Source organism: Oncorhynchus tshawytscha, linkage group LG18 (genome assembly GCF_018296145.1).
Source record: "Oncorhynchus tshawytscha isolate Ot180627B linkage group LG18, Otsh_v2.0, whole genome shotgun sequence".
In the NCBI taxonomy this organism is placed as follows: Eukaryota; Metazoa; Chordata; class Actinopteri; order Salmoniformes; family Salmonidae; genus Oncorhynchus; species Oncorhynchus tshawytscha.
The window spans coordinates 15,283,060-15,306,222 of record NC_056446.1 but is presented as its reverse complement, the minus strand read 5'-3'; the positions used below and the strand labels follow the sequence as shown (position 1 = coordinate 15,306,222).

Below are 23,163 nucleotides of genomic sequence, written 5' to 3'. Positions count from 1 at the left end.
TCATTAGGATACAGACAGCTCAAGGGGTGTGCTTAAAACCTCTTAAGGATTAGCTGCTTTTTTTCAATTTTCTCCTAGAATGACATACCCAAATCGAACTGCCTGTAGCTCAGGCTCTAAAGCACGGATATGCATATTCTTGGTACCATTTGAAAGGAAACACTTTGAGGTTTATGGAAATGTGAAAGGAATGTAGGAGAATATAACACAATAGATCTGGTTAAAGATAATACAAAGGAACAACCAACTGTTCTTTTGTATTTTTTTTGTACCATCATCTTTGAAATACAAGAGAAAGGCCATAATGTATTATCTAGCCCAGGTGCAATTTAGATGTTGGCCACTAGATCATCAGTGTATGTGCAAAGTTTTAGACTGATCTAATGAACCATTTCATTTCGGTTAAAAAATGTGTATCAAGACTGCCCAAATGTGCCTAATTTGTTTATTAATAACTTTTCATGTTCAAAATTGTGCACTCTCCTCAAACAATAGCATGGTATTATTTCACTGTAATATATACTGTAAATTGGACAGTGCAGTTAGATTAACAAGAATTTAAGCTTTCTGCCAATATCAGATATGTCCATGTCCTGGGAAATGTTCTTGTTACTTACAATCTCGTGCTAATCGCATTAGCCCACTTTAGCTCCACTGTCCCGTGGAAGGGAAATGCTTAAAATATGCTTAAAAATACTTGGCTAAATGTAATCTGGCATTTTATGATAATATAATGAGTTGTGTGTATTAATTATGATGCCATGAGTGCCAGTCATGCAGCCATCATTTTAGAGGGAGCACAATGTACTTGAGGATGGAGGGCAGTGGGGGGGAATCACCCCCATCAATCCTCATAATCTTTGTGCCCCCTCTAAAATAATGGGTGCATGACACCCCTGTTCCCACATGACAACATATGCTATATAATGAAATGAATACCTTATTCCAAACCATATATATTCAAACCGAATAGTGAACCTAAGGTTAGTGTCAGCACCTTGCCAGTAGCCACACAGCAGTTTGTTTATGAAAGAAAACATTTCAGAGGGGTCTCGGGGCCTGATTGTTGATGCTGCTTTAGTTACAAAAGCAATGAGAGGAACAATACCAGACAGCATGCACGAGTGCTTCCAGACTGATGGAATTCATTTGAATGTGCCTGGCGGGTACAATGTCACTATATTCCTAGGCCTTGGATCAGGTACATCTAGCCTTTCTCCTCAGAGCCTGTGGAAATGAAGAGCAGAACGAATAGGCTAGGTTGTCTGGGATGACTTTATCAATGAAATTCATATCTCCAGCTGTTCAAGTCCACTGCACTTTAATCAACAAATGCATTTTGGGCTTCCAGGGCTTATATGGGGCACATATTAGTCTTGTCTAGTGTCTGCCCCCCCCATTGATTTGTATGCATTTTTGTGTGTCTTTTGATTCAATTCAACATATGGTGGATCCTTTTTTTTGTACAGTATATTACTATATTTTATTCAAATAAAAATTAGCTTTTTTTTGCAAACAGCCTCTCAATCTGAACTAGTCTCTGAATCGGTGTCTTGAGAGTAAGTCATGGCAGACTCAGTATCTCTCACACTGAGACTTCTAGTTAACAGGTTTCTTGAGCGTGTAATATTTCCCATTAAATTCCTTGAGAGGATTTTGGAGTCTTTCAGCCAGTATGTTGCAGGTGTTTGGGATACCAGGACACCGTTACAGCCCTGCCACAGAGAGTAAAACTGTCAACAAGCAGAAATATCTCTGGATGGCCGCAAAAGATCTTTCAGGGGGCAGGTGCTCCAACTCATGATATATGGTTGACTGGCTAGTGGCTTGTGTGGATATTTTAGTATATGGTGGTTAGCTAGAGAGTAGACAACCTGTGTTGCTGCTGCCCTGACCCCCATGTGCAACTCCCGCCTGAAGAAGGGATGGAGTTGGGTCAGAGGGTCGTTGATGCAGAACCCTCCTCTCGATGTCTTTCTGTCTCTCTGCTGCGCGTATCAGCCAACCAGACTGAATATTGATGATGATGAAAATCAAGTGTTTTCAAGTGCTACTCAAATGTTATTCTGCTGTGGCTGTCCTGCTGATAGTCAAACTAGGTAGCTAGCTACACACACTCGACCCGTGACCGCATCTCAAGCCATGCATATTTGATACCGAGTGTTCGCAAGCTCCGTACAGGGCAGACCAACAGGCACAACGGACGGGGTGGGGGTGGCTAACTTGACAACGTCACGACAACTTGCGGGCATTGGGTTTAGAACACCATCACCCAAAAGGGAACTGAGCGAGCGGGAGGGCAAAGGGGCATGTGTTTGGCACAAGTAGATTCCTATCTGTGCACCTGCATGCTCCAAGTAGTAATGCAGTCATCAGAGCAGATGTCCTCCGAAAGCTTTTAATGAGTTTGAGAATACCGTATTCCCCAAAATGCTATCAAGCCAGATAAATAAATAAAAACGGGCAATTACTACGTATAAAAACCAAAATGACAGTTTAAGGTCATCCAATTTCTGTAAAACCCTATTAATATCTTGTTATGAGGAATATAACTTTAAAGCTATTAAACCAGACCACATGATTTCGTTTTGCCCTCCGGAGTTTTTCTGATTATTTAGCATTCTGTAGCTGTGTGTAATGTTTTTTCAAGAAGCAGAAATTCACCATGAATCATTTCAACTTCTGTCATAGTAATTGTGCATCGAATTGGTGACATTGCCGGCCAGTTATTGCCTACAATATTTCCCTCCTCCTCACTCAGTGTCTATGGAAGTTGATAGTAGCCACTTGCTGCATAGAGTGTCAAGTCGCACCTTCCAGCCATGTTGGCAACACTGAGGTCTATTCCTGGTCTATTCAGGCCCCACTGACACTTCACCATGGCTCCTTAAAATGCAAATTAATATTGAAATGAATTATCCTCATTAACACTTATCCACCTCCTGATGAGTTTTATTCCGACTCTGTCCCCTTCCTCCCGAAGCTATTCTCGCTCATGTCATTAATGCTCTCCCCAATGGTTCTCAAGAAGCCCAGTGTGGCAAATGAGTGCTAGTCATCAGTCCTCAGGGGCTCCTCAATGGCTGATATTATTAATAAGGCTCTCAGGCAGGCACAGTTTGGAATGAAATACCCTCACAATGATTCTCTGGCCCTGCCAGATCATTAGGGACTCAAGGATCATAGCTCCTCCAATCATTTCTATTTGGTGCCAAAATCATAAAGGGGAAAATTAAAGTGAATTTATGGCCAGAGAGCACAATAGAGCGCAAAAACCTGGCATGGGTTTTAGGGATCGTACATATATTCCCATCACCTCTAGCGGAGAGAAAAACGTCCGGTATATGTACGTTTGTATGTCGCTTCTGATACTCAGTATGTTGGTTACAGTTCTTCTTAGTAATGGTTATGTGATATAGTTTGTGGACTGGTGGAGGGCCCTTACCCTAGAAGTTGTCGACGTGATATCCATTGTTGTTACAATAGAAAGGTTACAGAGGTGGGAAGAGGGAAGAAAGAGAGCTGCTGTTTCCTCTCATTCCATAGCTAAATGTCTGTTTGATGTCATATGGAGCTGTTCAGCCCACTTAAGCATGTATAACAGTTCTGTAAACAATACGGTACGGTATGTCCTGTAGGACATTAGCTGCATTTGTTTCCTTACTGACAAGCAGCACATTCAGTTTGAGATGGCTGTCGTGTTGTTTAAATGCTTACTTCAGTCAGCACAGAAAGCATTTAGTGTTGATGGAGCTGATGCATTTTGAATGACTGTTATTTGTATCATTTATATTATATAATGCAGAATGAATTCAATTATATTTTTGAGTCCATTTTGTTTAATTGCTTGTTGGTTCAATCACAACAGCATTGTATGTCTCTAATTACTTATTCATTGTAATGTTCCCGTGTACATTGAGTGTACAAAACACTAAGGACATCGGCTTTTTCCATGACATAGACTGACCAGGTGAATCCAGGTGAAATCTGGGATTCCTTATTGATGTCACCTGTTAAATCCACTTCAATCAGTGTAGATTGAAGGGGAGGAGACAGGTTAAAAAATGATTCTTAAGCCTTGAGATAATATAGACATGGAGTGTGTACAGTGGGGCAAAAAAGTATTTAGTCAGCCACCAATTGTGCAAGTTCTCCCACTTAAAAAGATGAGAGGAAAAAAATCCAGAAAATCACATTGTAGGATTTTTAATGAATGAATTTGCAAATTATGTTGGAAAATAAGTATTTGGTCATCTATAAACAAGCAAGATTTCTGGCACTCACAGACCTGTGACTTCTTCTTTAAGAGGCTCCTCTGTCCTCCACTCGTTACCTGTATTAATGGCACCTGTTTGAACTTGTTATCAGTATAAAAGACACCTGTCCACCACCTCAAACAGTCACACTCCAAACTCCACTATGGTCAAGACCAAAGAGCTGTCAAAGGACACCAGAAACAAAATTGTAGACGTGCACCAGGCTGGGAAGACTGAATCTGCAATAGGTAAGCAGCTTGGTTTGAAGAAATCAACTGTGGGAGCAATTATTAGGAAATGGAAGACATACAAGACCACTGATAATCTCCCTCGCTCTGGGGATCCACGTAAGATCTCACCCCGTGGGGTCAAAATGATCACAAGAACGGTGAGCAAAAATCCCAGAACCACACAGGGGGACCTAGTGAATGACCTGCAGAGAGCTGGGACCAAAGTAACAAAGCCTACCATCAGTAACACACTACGCCGCCAGGGACTCAAATTCTGCAGTGCCAGATGTGTCCCCCTGCTTAAGCCAGTACATGTCCAGGCCCGTCTGAAGTTTGCTAGAGAGCATTTGGATGATCCAGAAGAAGATTGGGAGAATGGCATATGGTCAGATGAAACCAAAATATAACTTTTTGGTAAAAACTCAACTCGTCGTGTTTGGAGGACAAAGAATGCTGAGTTGCATCCAAAGAACACCATACCTACTGTGAAGCATGGGGGTGGAAACATCATGTTTTTCTGCAAAGGGACCAGGACGACTGCTCTATGTAAAGGAAAGATTGAATGGGGCCATCTAAATCGTGAGATTTTCAGTGAAAACCTCCTTCCATCAGCAAGGGCATTGAAGATGAAACGTGGCTGGGTCTTTCAGCATGACAATGATCCCAAACACACCGCCCGGGCAACGAAGGAGTGCCTTCGTAAGAGGCATTTCAAGGTCCTGGAGTGGCCTAGCCAGTCTCCAGATCTCAACCCCATAGAAAATCTTTGGAGGGAGTTGAAAGTCCGTGTTGCCCAGCAACAGCCCCAAAACATCACTGCTCTAGAGGATATCTGCATGGAGGAATGGGCCAAAATACCAGCAACAGTGTGTGAAAACCTTGTGAAGACTTACAGAAAACGTTTGACCTCTGTCATTGCCAACAAAGGGTATATAACAAAGTATTGAGATAAACTTTTGTTATTGACCAAATAATTATTTTCCACCATAATTTGCAAATAAATTCATTAAAAATCCTACAATGTGATTTTCTAGATTTTTTTTCTCATTTTGTCTGTCATAGTTGAAGTGTACCTATGATGAAAATTACAGGCCTCTCTCATCTTTTTAAGTGGGAGAACTTGCACAATTGGTGGCTGACTAAATACTTTTTTGCCCCACTGTATGTGTGCCATTCAGAGGGCGAATAGGCAAGACAAAATATTATATATTTGTGCCTTTGAACGGAGTATTGTAGTACGTGCCATGTGCACCGGTTTGTGTCAAGAACTGCAATGCTGCTGAGTTTTTCACTCTCAACAGTTTCTGTGTATATCAATAATGGTCCACCACTCAAAGAACATCCTGTCAACTTGACACAACTGTGGGAAGTATTGGCGTCAACATAGGCCAGCATCCCTGTGGAAAGCCTTCGACACCCCCAATGAATTTAGGTTGTTCTGAGGGCATATTCAATATTAGGACAGTGTCATTAATGTTTTGTAAACTCAGTGTATCTCCGCAAGTACTGGTTCATATTTCATTATCCATAGTGCCCCAAGCTGTGTAGGAGACACTTTTTGTACTCAGTTGAATGTGTAGGCTAGTTTCACATCACTGCATTCCTCACTGTCATGTGTCAATACCCTCCTCCCCATCTCCATGTGGCCTGTCATATGTCTAAGGGCCTGCATTTGTCACTTTTACAGCCCTATAGATCTGAGTCTTCTATCATTGAAGACTCTACATGTAGCCTACATTCACAGAGGCGTCTTCAATGGGAACATACCGCACATGACTAGAGTACGATGACTGGCACATATATCTGTAGATTAGAACGCACAAAATACCCTAATGTGTGTCTTATTTGCCCTTTATTTTATTTGTATTTTTTTGTATAACAATATCATACACTATATATACAAAAGTATGTGGACACCCCTTCAAATTAGTGGATTCGGGTATTTCAGCTACACCCGTTGCTGACAGGTGTATAAAATCGAGCACACAGCCATGCATTCTCCATAGACAAACATTGGCAGTAGATTGGCCTTACTGAAGAGCTCAGTGACTTTCAACGTGGCACTGTCACAGGATGCCACCTTTCCAACAAGTCAGTTTGTCAAGTTTCTGCCCTGCTAGAACTGCCCCGGTCAACTGTAAGTGCTGTTATTGTGAAGTGGAAACGTCTAGGAGCAATAACGTCTCAGCCGCGAAGTGGTAGGGCACACAGGATCACAAAATAGGACTGCTGAATGCCAAAGAGCGAAGAGCGTAAAAATCATCTGTCCTCGGTTGCAACACTCAATACTGAGTTCCAAACTGCCTCTGGAAGCATGATCAGCACAAGAACTGTTAGTCGGGAGCTTCATGAAATGGGTTTCCATGGCCAAGCAGCAGTACACAAGCCTAATATCGCCATGTGCAATGCAAAGCGTCTGCTGGAGTGGTGTAAAGCTTACCACCAATGGACTCTGGAGCAGTGGAAACACGTTCTCTGGAGTGATGATTCACGCTTCACCATCTGGCAGTCCGACGGACGAATCTGGGTTTGGTGGATGCTAGGACACTGCTACCTGCCCCAATTCATAGTGCCAACTGTAAAGTTTGCTGGAGGAGAAATAATGGTCTGGGGCTGTTTTTCATGGTTCAAGCTAGGAACCTTAGTTCCGGTGAAGGGAAATCTTAATGCTACAACGATTCTGTGCTTCCAACATTGTGGAAACAGTTTGGGGAAGACCCTTTCCTGTTTCAGCATGATAATGCCCCTGTGCACAAAGCATGGTCCATACAGAAAGGGATTGTCGAGATCGGTGTGGAAGAACTTGACTGGCCTGCACAGAGCCCTGACCTCAACCACATCGAACACCTTTGGGATGAATTGGGACGCCGACTGCAAGCCAGGCCTAATCTCCCAGCATCAGTGCCCGACCTCACTAATGCTCTTTTGGCTGAATGGAAGCAAGTCCCTGCAGCAATTTTCCAACATCTAGTGGAAAACCTTCCAAGAAGAGTGGAGGCTGTCATAGCAGCAAAATGGGGACCAACTCCATATGAATACCCATGATTTTGGAATTAGATGTTTGACAAGCTGTTGTCCACATACTTTTGGTCATGTAGTGTACGTTTTGAATGTATTTTTGTTAATTATCATCCTTATTTCTCACCATCACGAACTGGTAAAAATACCCCAAATAATAAAATGCATTAACAAAAAAATCCAGTGATGTGCTTTTGACGAATTATTAATGGCCATGTGCATTTTCTCTCACTACTGCATACCTTTTCATGAAGGTATGAAAATACGTAGGCTAATTTAATGATCAAGTCATTTTGAAGCACACACGAACTAAATGGCTGCTCTTCGCCACTGACATCTAATTGCCTGAAAGGTACAAATGAAGGACTGTCAATACGCTCCCATTGTACAGACGATGCTGTAAGCTTAATGGTCTATGAAGTTGGGGGACATCTCAGCTTTATCTGTGTCAGTGAGTTGTTTTTCAGGGATATCATTAGTCTGTATCACTGGGATATATGTGTATTCTGTAGTGGCAGAATGCTTTTTCCCATGGAACATATCAAAAGTTGTGGTGATCCAAACAGTATATGATTATGCCAGCACGGGTGAATACAAACACGTTTATGGCTTGTTGTGTCCTTAGTTTGATTTGACAATGCATAGTTGTTCAGTCTTTTCCGTGGTAGGATCTTCCAAGCCTCTAAAAGCCTTTTGTTGTGTATATGAAACTTTAACTTTACACCGACTTCATCAGCATCATCACTTTTCATGTACTCGCAAAGGTACAGTTCATAAAACCACAGGAAAAGAAGAAACAAAATCATCATGGGCGTATGGATTGATTCTCAGATATGTTCCTCTCAGTTGAAGTCTTGTTGTTCTTCAAGTTCAACTGTGTTAGAATGGTAGATCTTCTCATCAAGTGTAACAGTGCAGAAGGTGACTACTGCTACGGCAGAACAAAGGCAGCTGAATTAATATGTGCATATCTCAGGCTCTGAATGCTTGTCATTGTATTCAGCAGAGAAGGATGGTGTTCCCCAAGGAGTTGTACTGGGTACACCTTTATTGTCAGAATGCTTTCATCACCCCATATATATATATCCCTCTACCATCTCTGGGTGCTTCATATTTAGTGATTCCACTTCCACCAAAGCTGCGTCTTTTATCTCTTCCCTCTTCCCTGAAGGAAGTTGTGATAATGCATACATTTTTCATGACTTATGATTTCACAATTATTCTGTCATCTGACACATGCACATGATGTTGGTGAATATTTCATGAAACTTTTGCATATATTATTAGTTGTTTTTTCCATTTAATAAAAACAAAAATTAAACGGGGAGCGATAATAAATTCACACCAAAATGTCAGCATTTCTGAAGTATGTTGCTATTGTTTGATATTGTATCTAGTAAAATAAAATAAAACGTATATATATATATATATATATATATATTTTACTTGTTTATATTGGCAAAGGGTGTTCTGATTTATTATTTATCAGATTAGATATAGCGTTAAGATCGTCTCATGAATATCATGTCTAACTGTTTATGCACAAGTGGTGTAGCCTATCGCTGAGAAATCTGCATATTCATTTTGATCATACAATTCTCATAAGTGTTTTCTTTCCATCCAAGAGTGTTTTGAGAGGCAGCCCTACCCACTGCAGATGTGAGCGACTTGTTTCAAACCTTTTTAAATGATCTAGCCTGAATATATTTTGAATACATTTCTTTTCTCACTTTCACAGTGAATAAATTATGAAACCATCTCAAGCATGGGATTGGGTTGATATACAGAAGGAGGAGATTTATCCAGTAGCCTACTGACTGCAGGGACATAAATGAACTGACATGTATACACTGAGTGTACAAAACATTAAGGACACCTGCTCTTTCCATGACATAGACTGACCAGGTGAATCCAGGTTTAAGCTATGATCTCTTATTGATGTCACTTATTAAATCTACTACAATCAGTGTAGATAAAGGGGAAGAGACAGGTTAGAGACGGATTTTTAAGCCTTGACTGAAACTCAATATTAAGAAGGTATTCTTCATTTTTTGTACATGTAGTGTGTGCTACAGCACAATTTTCCATTTCAGACTAAGATTATTATTAGAGCCTCTGACTCCTACTGTACATTAATTGAAAGGTAAATAACCTTATAATATCTCTGCTTGTTTATCAATTGCTGCGTAGCAGAACGCCCATCGTGCCATCGATAAGTGTTGATGCTATGAACAAATCAAATGAGTTTCACTCCCCCAGGTTCTAAACACCTGAGCATTTGTAGGTGGATTTGTAGCCGTAGTGAGGGACAATGGTGACGCCCTCATCTGTGATTCTGCATGAGAGGGAGCCCCTAGCCCAGGCTTCACATTACCTCCCCACACTCTGGGGCTAATGTGCTCTGGTCAGAGCCGCTGTGTGTCGTACAGCCTCCCGAGCCTTGTCTGAATGCAACATGAGGCTGCATCTCTATTCATGCTGCCACCACTGATTGATAGGCTTTTCTCTCTCTCTCTCTCTCTCTCTCTCTCTCTCAGTGATTAGAGGCAGCTCATGTCTCCTCCACATAAGGAGGGAAAAAAAAGAAAAACCCTATGCTTTGACGAAGCCAGGAGGATAAACTTCCATTTCAATCAGCAGTTGTAGAGTTGGAGTGTGCACTTCTTTTACCGTAATCATCCTTGTGTTGTACCTCAGTAATGAGGTTCTCTCCAACTCTTTTCAGGAGGGTAAAATGAAGGTGTTATGTAAAACAGCCTCACCAAACAGAATTATCAACTGAATTCTCTGTGTAGGAAGAGCTGACCTTTCCCGGCAGTAAAAAAACCCCAACTATTTTACCATGAGTGAAGAAACCCCAATAGCAGTATAATGACAGATCTGTACAGTTGAATGGTTTACTAATTGCGTTTATCAAAGCCGTATTACTGTTGTAGGGCCTACAGATTGCCCTTGCAGATGTTTTTAGTTCGATAAAGTGTTATAACTTACTGAGAAATTCCTACTCTTGAGATCTGACATGTTATTTGGATCCCCTCTGTTATTTCCCTGGTGAATAGGGTCATTCTACTGCCCCGCTCAATAATTGGCTCCCCCAAATGTATGTTTATAATTACTCATGTATGGATAATTGCTTGATAAATATTTCACTCTGTGCACAGCTGCTTGAGAGAGCTGTCTACATGTGTGATGATAAAAGGAGGCTCAGTTAATGACTAGGGAGGCCCTCTGACTTCAACAATAGCCTGAGGTGTGTCTCTCTGTGTCAGGCAGTAAGCAAAACCCTACAGCTTCTCTCTCACCATTGGACAGGGCCTGTGATACTGAGGCAGCTGAGCTCTCTGGGTCTTTTGGAGTTCCTCCAATAATACCAGGCACTCCCAACTGCATAGTCAGAGAACAGCCTTTATCAGGCAGCTTTGACATTGAGACATTATCAGGTAATTAATGCTAGTGGTTACGATTCACCAATGGCTGTTATTTGTGTTGAGGCCTATGAATGCGCTGTGGAAGCACGGCATGTTTAATTGCAGGCTATATACCATGTTTCCTTGTTGTTTACCCTTCTAATCCAGGCGGCAGGATGCTTTTGAGCGGCCATATGGGCTCCCTTCAGGACTCTCTGGGCTCCCTGCTTTAGTTGCGGATATGGTGAGGTGCAGGCAGCTTTTCAGGAGGGCTTCTCATTCTCCAAAGCCATGGAAATGCCATGGAGTGCTGCTAATTAACACTATTTATTTTCTTTGTGCCTTTTTCTGTTCAGCAGAAACATGTTAACAATGCCTCTGAGAGGAGGACCTGATGTGTGTAATGTTAGACAGGAAGGAGCTTTGATAAGAGGGCTTGGCAGGGTGGAGGAGATAGCGTTGCAGGGTGGTAGTGGTGTGGAGGAGCTAGCGTTGCAGCGTGGTAGTGGTGTGGAGGAGACAGCGTTGCAGGGTGGTAGTGGTGTGGAGTAGATAGCGTTGCAGGGTGGTAGTGGTGTGGAGGAGCTAGTGTTGCAGGGTGGTAGTGGTGTGGAGAGGCTAGTGTTGTAGGGTGGTAGTGGTGTGGAGGAGATAGCGTTGCAGGGTGGTAGTGGCGTGGAGGAGCTAACGTTGCAGGGTGGTAGTGGTGTGGAGGAGCTAGCGTTGCAGGGTGGTAGTGGTGTGGAGGAGACAGCGTTGCAGGGTGGTAGTGGCGTGGAGGAGATAGCGTTGCAGGGTGGTAGTGGTGTGGAGGAGCTAGTGTTGCAGGGTGGTAGTGGTGTGGAGAGGCTAGTGTTGTAGGGTGGTAGTGGTGTGGAGGAGACAGCGTTGCAGGGTATTAGTGACGTGGAGGAGCTAGTGTTGCAGGGTGGTAGTGGTGTGGAGGAGCTATTATTGCAGGGTGGTAGTGGCATGGAGGAGCTAGCGTGGCTCCCTGACTCTGACTCGCTCTGTTCTGACTGTATGTTGTGTGGTTTTGGATTAGGGAACTAATTTACTGGGGAAACAGATGGAAAAATATCAGTTTTCCTTTCATTCCACTGATACATGAAATGACGGTATAGTAATTATGGAGGCTGGCCCAGATAAATATACAGTAGGTGTCAGGAACCTTCTTGGCATACCACACGATTGAAAGGGAAAGGGGGATACCTAGTCAGTTGTGCAACTGAATGTATTCAACTGAGATGTGTCTTCCGCATTTAACCCAACCCCTCTGAATCAGAGAGGTGCAGGGGGCTGCCTTAATCGACATCCACGTCTTCGGCGCCCAGGGAACAGTGGGTTAACTGCCTTGCTCAGGGGCAGAACGGGAGATTTGAACCTTGTCAGCTCGGGGATTCGATCCAGCCTTCCAGTTACTGGCCCAATGCACTAACCACTAGGCTACCTGCCGCCCCACCTAAAAGTGGTGGAATACATGCACTTCGTTTGGTTATATTTTCAAAACAAAATGTGCATAATTTATCAGTTCCTGCTGGATGAGTAACAGTTGTGCCGGCACTATTTCAATAAAGGTCCTGTACATGGAGAGACATGTCATTCCCTGAGCAATAGTTCTCATAAACAAAGCATTAAAGAGGATCATTACGTGTCATACAGTGGAACAAGGTAGGCTGAGCTCTATAGTTATAGCTGGCATGCATAGGGAATCATTTCAATCAAATGTAAAAAATATATATATAAAACAATGCCAAGCTTAGCCTCTGTTTAGCAGGCAAGTTCCCTGAAAATACTATCATTTATTTACGAACTCTTCTGGGAGCAGTAAGTTTGTGAGTTATTGTTTGTACCTGGAATGACATTCAAATCCTGTCATTTGGACCCAACTGTGCATTCGGATTAATGTATGATCTATGAGCCGTACTCGTACAGTACCCAGATGTATAGTGACTAGCTAGGTTGCCAGAGACCGACAGACAGACAGACAAAATGGGGGCAGGAGCAGCGTTGTGAGCTGGTCAGCCCTGGGCTGGACTGAGCCATGGACAGACTGGATTTAATAGAGAGAAACTTGTTTTTTTTGACGACTTGAAAGTACATTCATGAAGTATTGCCTAGCGGCATGGGGAATGTATCACTGAGCACCCACAGGGGAAGTTCATTTAGTTGTGGCATCTGTTGTGATAGTCAAAGCTCATCAACAGTCAGTCGGAGGAACACTAGTGAAGAATTCCAGTCAGGAAAATACTGCCTTGTGCAAGTGCACGGAGTTCTTTAATACAGGCGGTGGTTCGTTAAACTGAGAACTCACAAATATTTAAAGGCCATTTTCTATCCGTTCACATGGAATTTACAGCGAGGGCGATCCAATTATCCCACAGGCATTTTGTTTTACTCCACCAACTGTAAAAATTGGAGTGCGCAGACATAGCTTTATTAGTAAGGACTATAAAATAAGAAGATCGTTAGTTGCGATATGAAGTTGAGTTTAAAGCTTCCTGTAGTTGTTGGGATTTGGGAACCATTAGCGTCAGTGCTATGAAGCGCTATCTAGCTCTGACACTGTTGGGACACACTGTTATCCTTCCCCTTACCGCAGCCCTTTGAAGTGCCATGGCTGATAGTCGTATCAACACTGGTGTCATGTCCAATCAGACACTGAGACCCAAACGGTCTGGGCAGAGGGGTCTAGCCTTGCCAGCTTCAATTTCCCGCAGAGGCCAACATCAAGGTGGGTGGGGACACGACCCTGAGGAACTCTGCCCCTCTCAGGCAATTCGAGACAGCTGCGTGATGGGGAGGAGGAGAGAGAAGATGCCGGTGTCACGACCCCTTGGTGTGGTGTTCAAGCAGATTTCCCTGTCCTCCCTCCCTTCCAGCACAAATGTTGAAATATATCACTCCAGCACATCTCTCAGGGCTCTGATACCCTCCAGCAGATCAGCAATAAAAAGTTGACATGGCCCACAACTGTACACAGGCATTTTTCTTTGTGTATCTTTATTTCACTAGGCAAGTCAGTTCAGAACAAATTCTTATTTACAATGACGGCCTAGGAACAGTGGGTTAACTGCCATGTTCAGGGGCAGAATGACAGATTTTTACCTTGTCAGCTCGGGGATTTGATCAAGCAACCTTTAGTTTACTGGGCCAAGATGCTAACCACTAGACTACCTGCAGCCCCAAATCTTGTAGCAAACCTCATGCAAAGATGACATCGATTTTGTCTGATACTAAAGTTAATTTCATTTCTCTCCATTTCCCTTACAGATCAGCATATTGGAACGACAAATATTTGACTTCCTTGGGTACCAATGGGCTCCCATCCTCACAAACTTTGTGCACATCATCACAGTCATCTTGGGCCTCTTTGGGACTGTACAGTTCAGACCAAGATACGTGACCGGGGTGAGTTATATCTTCCTTGATTTCCTATGGAGTCATACATTAATATCTTGGGATATTAATCTTGGGATAAGTGGTTTTATGGAAAGTGGTGTTATGAAGCAATTAATATATCTTACATGTTACCTATTTTATTGACAAAAGGTAATATTACATGTTCATATTTATTGATTGCATTTATATTTATAGTGAACAATAATACTGTACATAGTCTTATAACTGATATGATGTCAAGGCCTATGAACTTTGACCTACACAGTATACAAATAAAGAGAGCAGGAATACATATTAATTCAAGACTCTCCTACCTGAAATAAGTCTCTCATCTTGACAATCTTTCAATCAAACCATACATGTAAACTCAGCAAAAAAAAAGAAACATCCTCGCACTGTCAACTGCATTTATTTTCAGAAAACTTAAAATGTAAATATTTCTATGAACATAACAAGATTTAACAACTGAGACAAAAACTGAACATGTGTCTAACAGAAATGGAATAATGTGTCCCTGAACACAGGGGGGGTCAAAATCAAAAGTAACAGTCAGTAACTGGTGTGGCCACCAGCTGCATTAAGTACTGCAGTGCATCTCCTCCTCATGGACTGCACCAGATTTGCCAGTTCTTCCAAGGGGATTGAGATCCGGGCTTTTCGCTGGCCATTCCTGTCTTGCAGGAATTCATGCACAGAACGAGCAGTATGTCTGGTGGCATTGTCTTGCTGGAGGGTCATGTCAGGATGATCCTGCAGGAAGGGTACCACATGAGGGAGGAGGATGTCTTCCCTGTAACGCACAGCGTTGAGATTGCCTGCAATGACAACAAGCTCAGTCCGATGATGCTTTGACACACCACCCCAGGCCATGATGGACTCTCCAGCTCCAATTCAATCCCTGCGACTCGTCAGTGAAGAGCACCTTTTGCCAGTCCTGTCTGATCCAGCGACGGTGGGTTTGTGCCCATAGGCGACGTTGTTGCCAGTGATGTCTGGTGAGGACCTGCCTTACAACAGGCCTACAAGCCCTCAGTCCAGCCTCTCTCAGCCTATTGCGGACAGTCTGAGCCCTGAAGGAAGGATTGTGCATTCCTGGTGTAACTCGGGCAGTTGTTATTGCCATCCTGTACCTGTCCCGCAGGTGTGATGTTTGGATGTACCGATCCTGTGCAGGTGTTGTTATACGACATCTGGCACTGTGAGGATGATCAGATGTCCGTCCTGTCTCCCTGTAGCGCTGTCTTAGGCGTCTCACGGTACGGACATTGCAATTTATTGCCCTGGTCACATCTGCAGTCCTCATGCCTCCTTGCAGAATGCCTAAGACACGTTCAATGCAGATGAGCAGGGACCCTGGGCATCTTTCTTTTGGTGTTTTTCAGAGTCAGTGGAAAGGCCTCTTTAGTGTCCTAAGTTGTCATAACTGTGACCTTAATTGCCTACCGTCTGTAAGCTGTTAGTGTCTTAACGACCGTTCCACAGGTGCATGTTCATTAATTGTTTATGGTTCATTGAACAAGCATGGGAAACAGTGTTTAAACCCTTTACAATGACGATCTGTGAAGTTATTTGGATTTGTACAAATGATCTTTGAAAGACAGGGTCCTGAGGAAGGGACGTTTCTTTTTTGCTGAGTTTATATTATGGAGACTTAAAACCCAGGCATTTTGACTTGTCCGTCAGCCGTCAGAGAGCTGCTGTCATACAGCAGAGAGATTACCTTGACAGCCCCTCCTCCTCACCCACTCCTCCCCTGAAGAAATGGAGCCTCAACCCACTATCAGCCTCAGCTATCAAAGTCTATGCCTGTAAAGATAAATGGCTTACTGTCCAATATTACTCTTGCTTATATCCGTTTTGGTAATGCTGTCAGAGCAGATGAATTTTTATTCTAATTTAACATGGCTCTTGCCAGTAGCTGGAGAAAGGCCAAATTAGGTTCCACTACACTCACCCATTTTCTGGATCTAATGTCTTGACAACATGTCAGATTATAGAGGCGGTAAAACCTTCCTCCGTGGCGGCTCTCCCCCTCTGTCAATGGTCTGGTGAATTAGGCCTGGAAACATATACACTTGTGCCCTAACACATTCATGGATTGCCCCCTACTGCTCCCTCCAACCTCCACCCCCCTGGGTTTAGAGACCATCACCAGCTCACGTACCAGTTTGGATTATAGCCCTAATTGAAGTCAATGGCTTGGCCTAGTCCTGCTCCACCTCACAGACGTGGGAGAATCATTATGCCGCCACACGTCTACTTCGAGAGACGTGTCAGCCAGACAGCCGCACTCCAGTTGGGAGGAAGGCATGTAGTATTGACCTTCAACCCTCCCCTCGGGCGTTTCAGCTGATTCACTGTATAAATTGTACGTACAGCATGTGCCGGCCAACATTACCTGTGACAGCTTGCAGTGGTATCTCCCCCTCTCTCATCCTCTCCCCCTCTGAGGCCATCTTGGGTGAGAGTCAGTCATTCCCAACACATTACCAAGGAGTCCCCATGACTACGGCAGAGGATAGACCCCCCCTCCCCCTCCCATCTACTGAGGCCCGGTCAAATGATGGGACAGTCCCCATACTACAGGGGCTCCCAAACCCATACTACAGGGGTTCACAACCCCATTTTGATATCAAAGAATGTTTGTGACCCCACCATGTAAAAAAAAGTGATCCGTGTAAAAAAAAAAGTAATCACCGGTCAATGTTAACTTTTTAAAATGTGTCTATTGCAGTCTATTACAAATCAGTCTGACAGTACTTTTGACAGTATTTCAATCTGAAGGAAGTATGGTTTGAAGTGACTGAAATGCATCAGAAAATATATTGTTCAGAAGATCATCCGACAATAATTTTGTATGATTTTCTGTGTAGAAACGATCATCATTGATGATGTTATTTCCCCCCCAGTCTGATTTAGTGCCTGGTCTTGTCCACTCTGTTCTAATGAGTCCTGCATGGCTTGTGGGTATTGCAGTGGGAAACAGAAGTCTTGTCTTTTCAGTGATGGGGGTCATAATATTTTGGAGCTTAAACCATTCAAAAGATAGTGCCACGTTTGTAGGAAGAAACTGCATCTAGCAGCTACCGGAGGTTAATGACTTAACCCCGGTTCTATGAAGCGGAAATTTTATCTTGCGACCCCATTTTCAAATCAGGCGACCCCTAGTTTGGGAAACACTGCCATACTGTATCCCTTTCTGTAAATGTTCCTCTTTAGCTACAGTGCTCTATCCATAATATTGCATATCTCCATACCTCCTTGATCCATCAGGTTATACATTCATGATGATTATGATGCCTTTTCACTGAAATCACAGAAACCTGCATGATATCTACAAAGATATTTGATCTTACTGTCATAAAGTACACATTTTCTTAACTAGTCAAGACAGTTAAGAACACATTCTTATTTACAATGATGGCCTAGGAACAGTGGGTTAACTGCCTTGTTCAATGGCAGAACGACAGATTTTTACCTTGTCAGCTCGGGGATTTGATCTAGCAACTTTTCGGTTACTGGTCCAACACTCTAACCACTAGGCTACCTGCCACCCCACTTGTGTCAGCTATGGCTCCTGTAGTGATATTTGTCCTCGATCATGTGCATTTAACAGATAAGTGGATGCATATAGTTCCGGTGGCGTAAAGTGGTTAAGTATTCATACTTTAAAGTACTACTTAAGTCATTTTTGGGACTATCTGTACTTTACTTTACTATTTATATTTTGACAACTTTTACTTTTACTTCACTACATTCCTAAAGAAAATAATGTTCTTTTTACACTGTACATTTTCCTTGACACCCAAAATAACTTGTTAAATTTTGAATGCATAGCGGCATGGCGGACTCACCAAACACAAATGCATCATTTGTAAATTATGTCTTAAGTATATTTGATCAATTACATTTACTTTTGATACTTAAGTATATATAGAACCAATTTTATTTTTTAATTTTTTTTATTTCACCTTTATTTAACCAGGTAGGCTAGTTGAGAACAAGTTCTCATTTGCAACTGCGACCTGGCCAAGATAAATACTTTTAGACTTTTACTCAAGTAGTGTTTTTACTGGGTAACTTTTACTTTTACTTGAGTAACTTTCTACTAAGGTATCTATACTTTTACTCAAGTATGACAATCGGGTACTTTTTCCACCACTGTATAGTTGGATGAGCTTTCTACATGTAATGGAATTGAGTTCCCATTTCCAATGGCCCAGTATTTTATTCTGGATCACCTGTCTGCTTTAAAATAGGATCAGATAAGCATCCTTTTATCTGAAGATCTCTCCTCTGCTCTGCTTATCAGACTTCACAGTTCTTCTTCTCCCAGAAAGGCGCTTCTCCCATTTTAATCGGGGGAAAAAAACATGTGTTGTGATAATGATTTCCCATGCTTCAAAATAGCCTGCTTCGAAAAAAGTACATGATATGTCGATAGATGCGCCGTGTCTTAGATCAGGGGTGTCAAACTCATTTTGCCCCCAACTTTCTTGTGAGTGTCCTTTCAGACATTTGGACAGTACTGGGAGCTAAATGAGGACATACTGAACTGTAACATCATGTTTTGTGTTCTTCAGTGCCAATTGGACATTGAGTTGTTTCATTTTGACACATTTCAAAACACTTTGATAAGCCTCCATCCCTATCTCTAAGGAGCCTCTACGCCTCAGCCCTCCCACACACAACACACACACAACACACGCAACACACACAAACACACACACCTTCAATACCGAGAAGAGGTACTAAATGTTTGGCTCTGGCATGATTCAGATGTGTGGAGGCAGATTCTGTGTGAAGACATACCCAGCAGATAATTAATTACAAAGAAACACTATGATCCTGGCTGTGGAAACCCAGATACTAAGGAGAATCAAAATATGCATTTGTTTTTGGCGTGTTATTCTGAGCTTGACATTGCTTGTGGTGTTCTAATACTGTGATACTGTTTGTTCAGTGGTGTGTGCTTCTTCTCTCCCCCTCCCCTCTCTCTCACGCTCTCTCTCCTCTCCCATAGTATGCAGTGTGGCTGGTTCTCTGGGTGACCTGGAACATCTTCATCATCTGTTTCTACCTGGAAGTGGGGGACCTCTCCAAGGTAATGTGACCTGCTGAGAGCTCTACAGAGCTGGAGAGCCTTTTATTATTACCTGCCAGACGACAGAGGCCATGGATAATATGTCTTTAATGGTCTTTTTCGCATATGCCATTTAATCACGCGTTACACATTACTTCGCTGTTTCTGAAAGAGATAGTTGCGAGTCTTTCTGGGTAAGTCTCTTAAGAGCTTTCCACACCTGGATTGTGCAACATTTGCCCATTATTATTTTCAAAATTCTTCAAGGTCTAGGATTTTGCCTGTGCTTAGCCCCATTGCGCAAATTTTTTTCCTGAAAAACTCCCCAGTCCTTAACTGCAACAAGCATACCCGTAACATGATGAAGCCACCACCATGCATGAAAATATGGAGAGTGGTACTTAGTGAGTTGTATTGGATTTGCCCCAAACATAACACTTTGTATTCAGTACAAAATGTTAATTAATTTGCCACAGTATTACTTTAGTGCCATGTTGCAAACATAATATATGTTTTGGAATATTTGTATTATGTACTGGCTTCCTTCTTTTCACTCTGTCATTTAGGTTAGTATTGTGGAGTAACTACAATGTTGTTGATCTATCCTCAGTTTTCATAGCCATTAAACTGTTTTAAAGTCACCATTGGCCTCAATGGTGAAATCCCTGAGAGGTTTCTTTCCTCTCCGTCAACTGAGTTAGGAAGGACTATATGTAATTTAATCAATGCAAAATTCGGGCTGTAACACAATAAAATGTGGAAAAAGTCGAGAGGTGTGAATAATTTCTGAAGGCCTTGAAAATACGGTGTGGTTTGACGAGAACGCTGACATTTTTCCACGGCAGAGACACCCGGCCCGAGACTGACAGCTGTAGATGCATCCATTCATGCATAATGTGTATAAGTGGAGGCATAATGACAATCGCCAAATGTCCTTACACTTTTCGGTTCTTTAACAGATGTTTATTTTTATTAATCAAATGGCCGGTGCATAGAACACTGTTTGGCTGCTGGAATTCATTTGTGAGTAACTTGCGGAGGTAGCCTACACTACATGAGCCGTTTTGACAATCAGATGAAAGATCATGACTGGTTGTGTTTATTCCACAGTATAAGGTAATACATTTGAGTTAAGTTCAGATACATCTTTACTACTAGGCCCACAAGAGATCCTATTAAATTAATAGCGATTCTATATGTAATTCTATGATTAGGCCCATCCAAAAAGTTCATACACGAGGTCCCGTACAGGGAAAACAAATACATCTACTTTCACCCCTGGTTCAAAGAAATAAGGTAATACCGCAATATAGATGCAAATGTGTCTTCTCTCTCTCCCTCCACCTCTCGGTCCCTCTCTCTCTCTCTCTCTCTCTCTCTCTCTCCCTCCACCTCTCGGCCCCCCATGCTCAAACTTTCTAGTTTCAACTGGGAATTTATTCCATAATCTGTCATCTGTTCATGTTTGTATGAGGAAATTGGAGAAGATGTAATTAAAATGTCAAAATGTTTAATATTGTACCCAATTAAAAGGCAAACCAGCCGTGTACCTTGATTATGACATTTCATCAAGTGCTTTCATCTACTATGTTTTCATTTGGAAAATGAAACTGAAACGACTACTCCCTTAATGTTGACCACTGACTCTGAGCGCTTCTCATGACCAGATATTATCAGAGCTGTGGACATGAGTCAAGTAGAGACGTGAAGATTATATTGCTGTAGCTTTTGGTCACAAATGTGGCCACATGACATGCCATTGTTGTATCACCATTGATAAGGATTATTGTAGTGTTATTGGTCAAGCTAATTTGCCGGTAAGGTAGTCGTAGTTCAGCGTATATCCCCATAGAAAGGAAAGAGAACAGGTGTGGGTATTTTGTCGCACCATTTGGTTTTGTGTTCATCTGTGAGGAAGTCTCTTGGAAATGTCTGTACATTTCTTAGTCGATCGTGCTTCCTTGTTGCTCTGTCGTTACTGTTTAATCTTATCTGGGATCTATGGCAACAGATGGAGCTCTCACTTAGTCTCACAGTCTTCACTCTCCTATAGCCTGTGCCAAAATGGCTTCCTTCCTCCTCAATTGCCTTTGGAGGATTTGACAGTTTCACCTCAGAGATATCGTAGCACGTTTGAAAAGCATCAGGGAATGGCATCTGTTGCATTATAGTTTTATTAACAGTCAATGTCATTAACAGCTGGAAAATGACATGGGTTTGGGGCTATATACACTTTGACAAACTCAGTCCCGGTATATCTTTCATAGTACATTGCCTTTTTCTCAGTGAGTTCTCCCTGCTGCATTTCAGCACTGCTTTTTTATGTCTTCTAACTTGCCTGAAATAAATCTCTTAAAGAGAGAATGTTCATTGGCTTCCTCCACAATTCACCAGCGTCAGTTCCCACGAGTGGCCTTGTCACTTTTTTTCCTAGGGAGAAGAGGCACTGAGGCATCAAGTCATCGCTCCTCATCGTTTTGCCTGACTGACGAAAAGGGCATCTGCGGCTTTGTAGTTCTGAGTGTGATTCCACTGCATGTTCTACACAGTGGTTCTTTTCAGGTACTTTAATTAGTAACAGTAAAGTGATAGTGTGTTAGTTAGTGTGATTTATTTGGCTCACGTTTAGGCGCCTCATGATTTATTAATGTAGGTGTAATGTGTTTAACCAGGAGATAATCCATTGAGACCCGCCAAGGCAGGAAGATCACACACAGAAACAAATTAAGATAAATAAATGGTACAAATCCCTGCGTATTCTTTTCATTACGTGGCGCAATCCTCCTTACAGGTCTCAACTCGCTCAATCAGCTAAGGGGGACTTGTCCAGGAGAAAGCCAATCGTCTATCAGGAGAGTGATTGACATAGAAATAATACGTGACTTGAGAGAGAATAAACAACAACAGTATTTTTTTGTAGCTCGGGCTTGCGCCTGTAGAGAGGAAGTGTCACCATGTTTCTTTTACATTCATGGCAAATGTCTCAAACGGCAAACTGGGCACTCTTAAGAGTGCTCCCTTTCTGGATTGTGTTTGTGCTTTAATATGTGAATGGGTTAAAAGTGGCAAACTCTTTGGCCTGTTCACCAATTCCATTGGCATGCCCAGAGATATTCTGGGAATTGAATGTGGAGGCCATTGGCAGAGGACTGTTGGCACTGACAAGAAGTGACAGGGTAGGGCATGGGAGAGTGGGTAGAGTAGGCGTAGAGAGCCATGGAGCTCCAGTCTGAGCCTCAACCTGAGCCCAGGCACAGTAAATAAAACGGTGTCCTAGCCATGGCAGCCGACAGCCTGCTAGCTTCAAGGCAAATAGTCACAGTCTGGCAGAGAGGAGGATGAGAGCTGATGCAATAAGAGCTGCTCACAAACGTGCCTCCCAATCTGGGACAGACACACCTGGCCCACCTGGCCCAAAAACGGATAACGTCTCCTGTCAGCCAGGAATCTAATCCAGGCTGGAACAACCTGACATTTGCATAAACAAATAACTCCATTGAAATGGAGCTTTCTGACATCTTAGTATGGGATTCATGCCAAATATTGTGTGCCTAAGTTCTCCATATCAACACTGATCATGACCTCTGTATTTTAGCCTTAAGGCCTGAACAATATTGCTGGCTACATTATGCACAGTGCTAAGCAATGGTTCAAGGTTCAAATCAAAGCAATAGTTAAATGGAGAATGTATGATAGATTTGGCACCGATGTCTTCCCAGTTCAGTTGAATTAATGATACCTTTTTACTGTTTGTAAGAAGTTCCTAT

At 42.5% G+C, this 23,163-nt stretch overlaps 1 protein-coding gene across 3 annotated transcripts in view; it reads left to right on the top strand.

The window, feature by feature from the left end:
* nkain2 (sodium/potassium transporting ATPase interacting 2) overlaps positions 1–23,163 on the top strand; it is a 169,277-nt gene that overhangs the window by 65,327 nt on the left and 80,787 nt on the right. For all 3 annotated transcript variants that reach the window (XM_024377969.2, XM_024377970.2, XM_024377971.2), the window contains exons 2-3: positions 14,185–14,322; positions 19,337–19,417. In XM_024377969.2, coding sequence (XP_024233737.1) covers positions 14,185–14,322; positions 19,337–19,417 — 219 coding nt within the window. The remainder of the gene's footprint in view (positions 1–14,184; positions 14,323–19,336; positions 19,418–23,163) is intronic.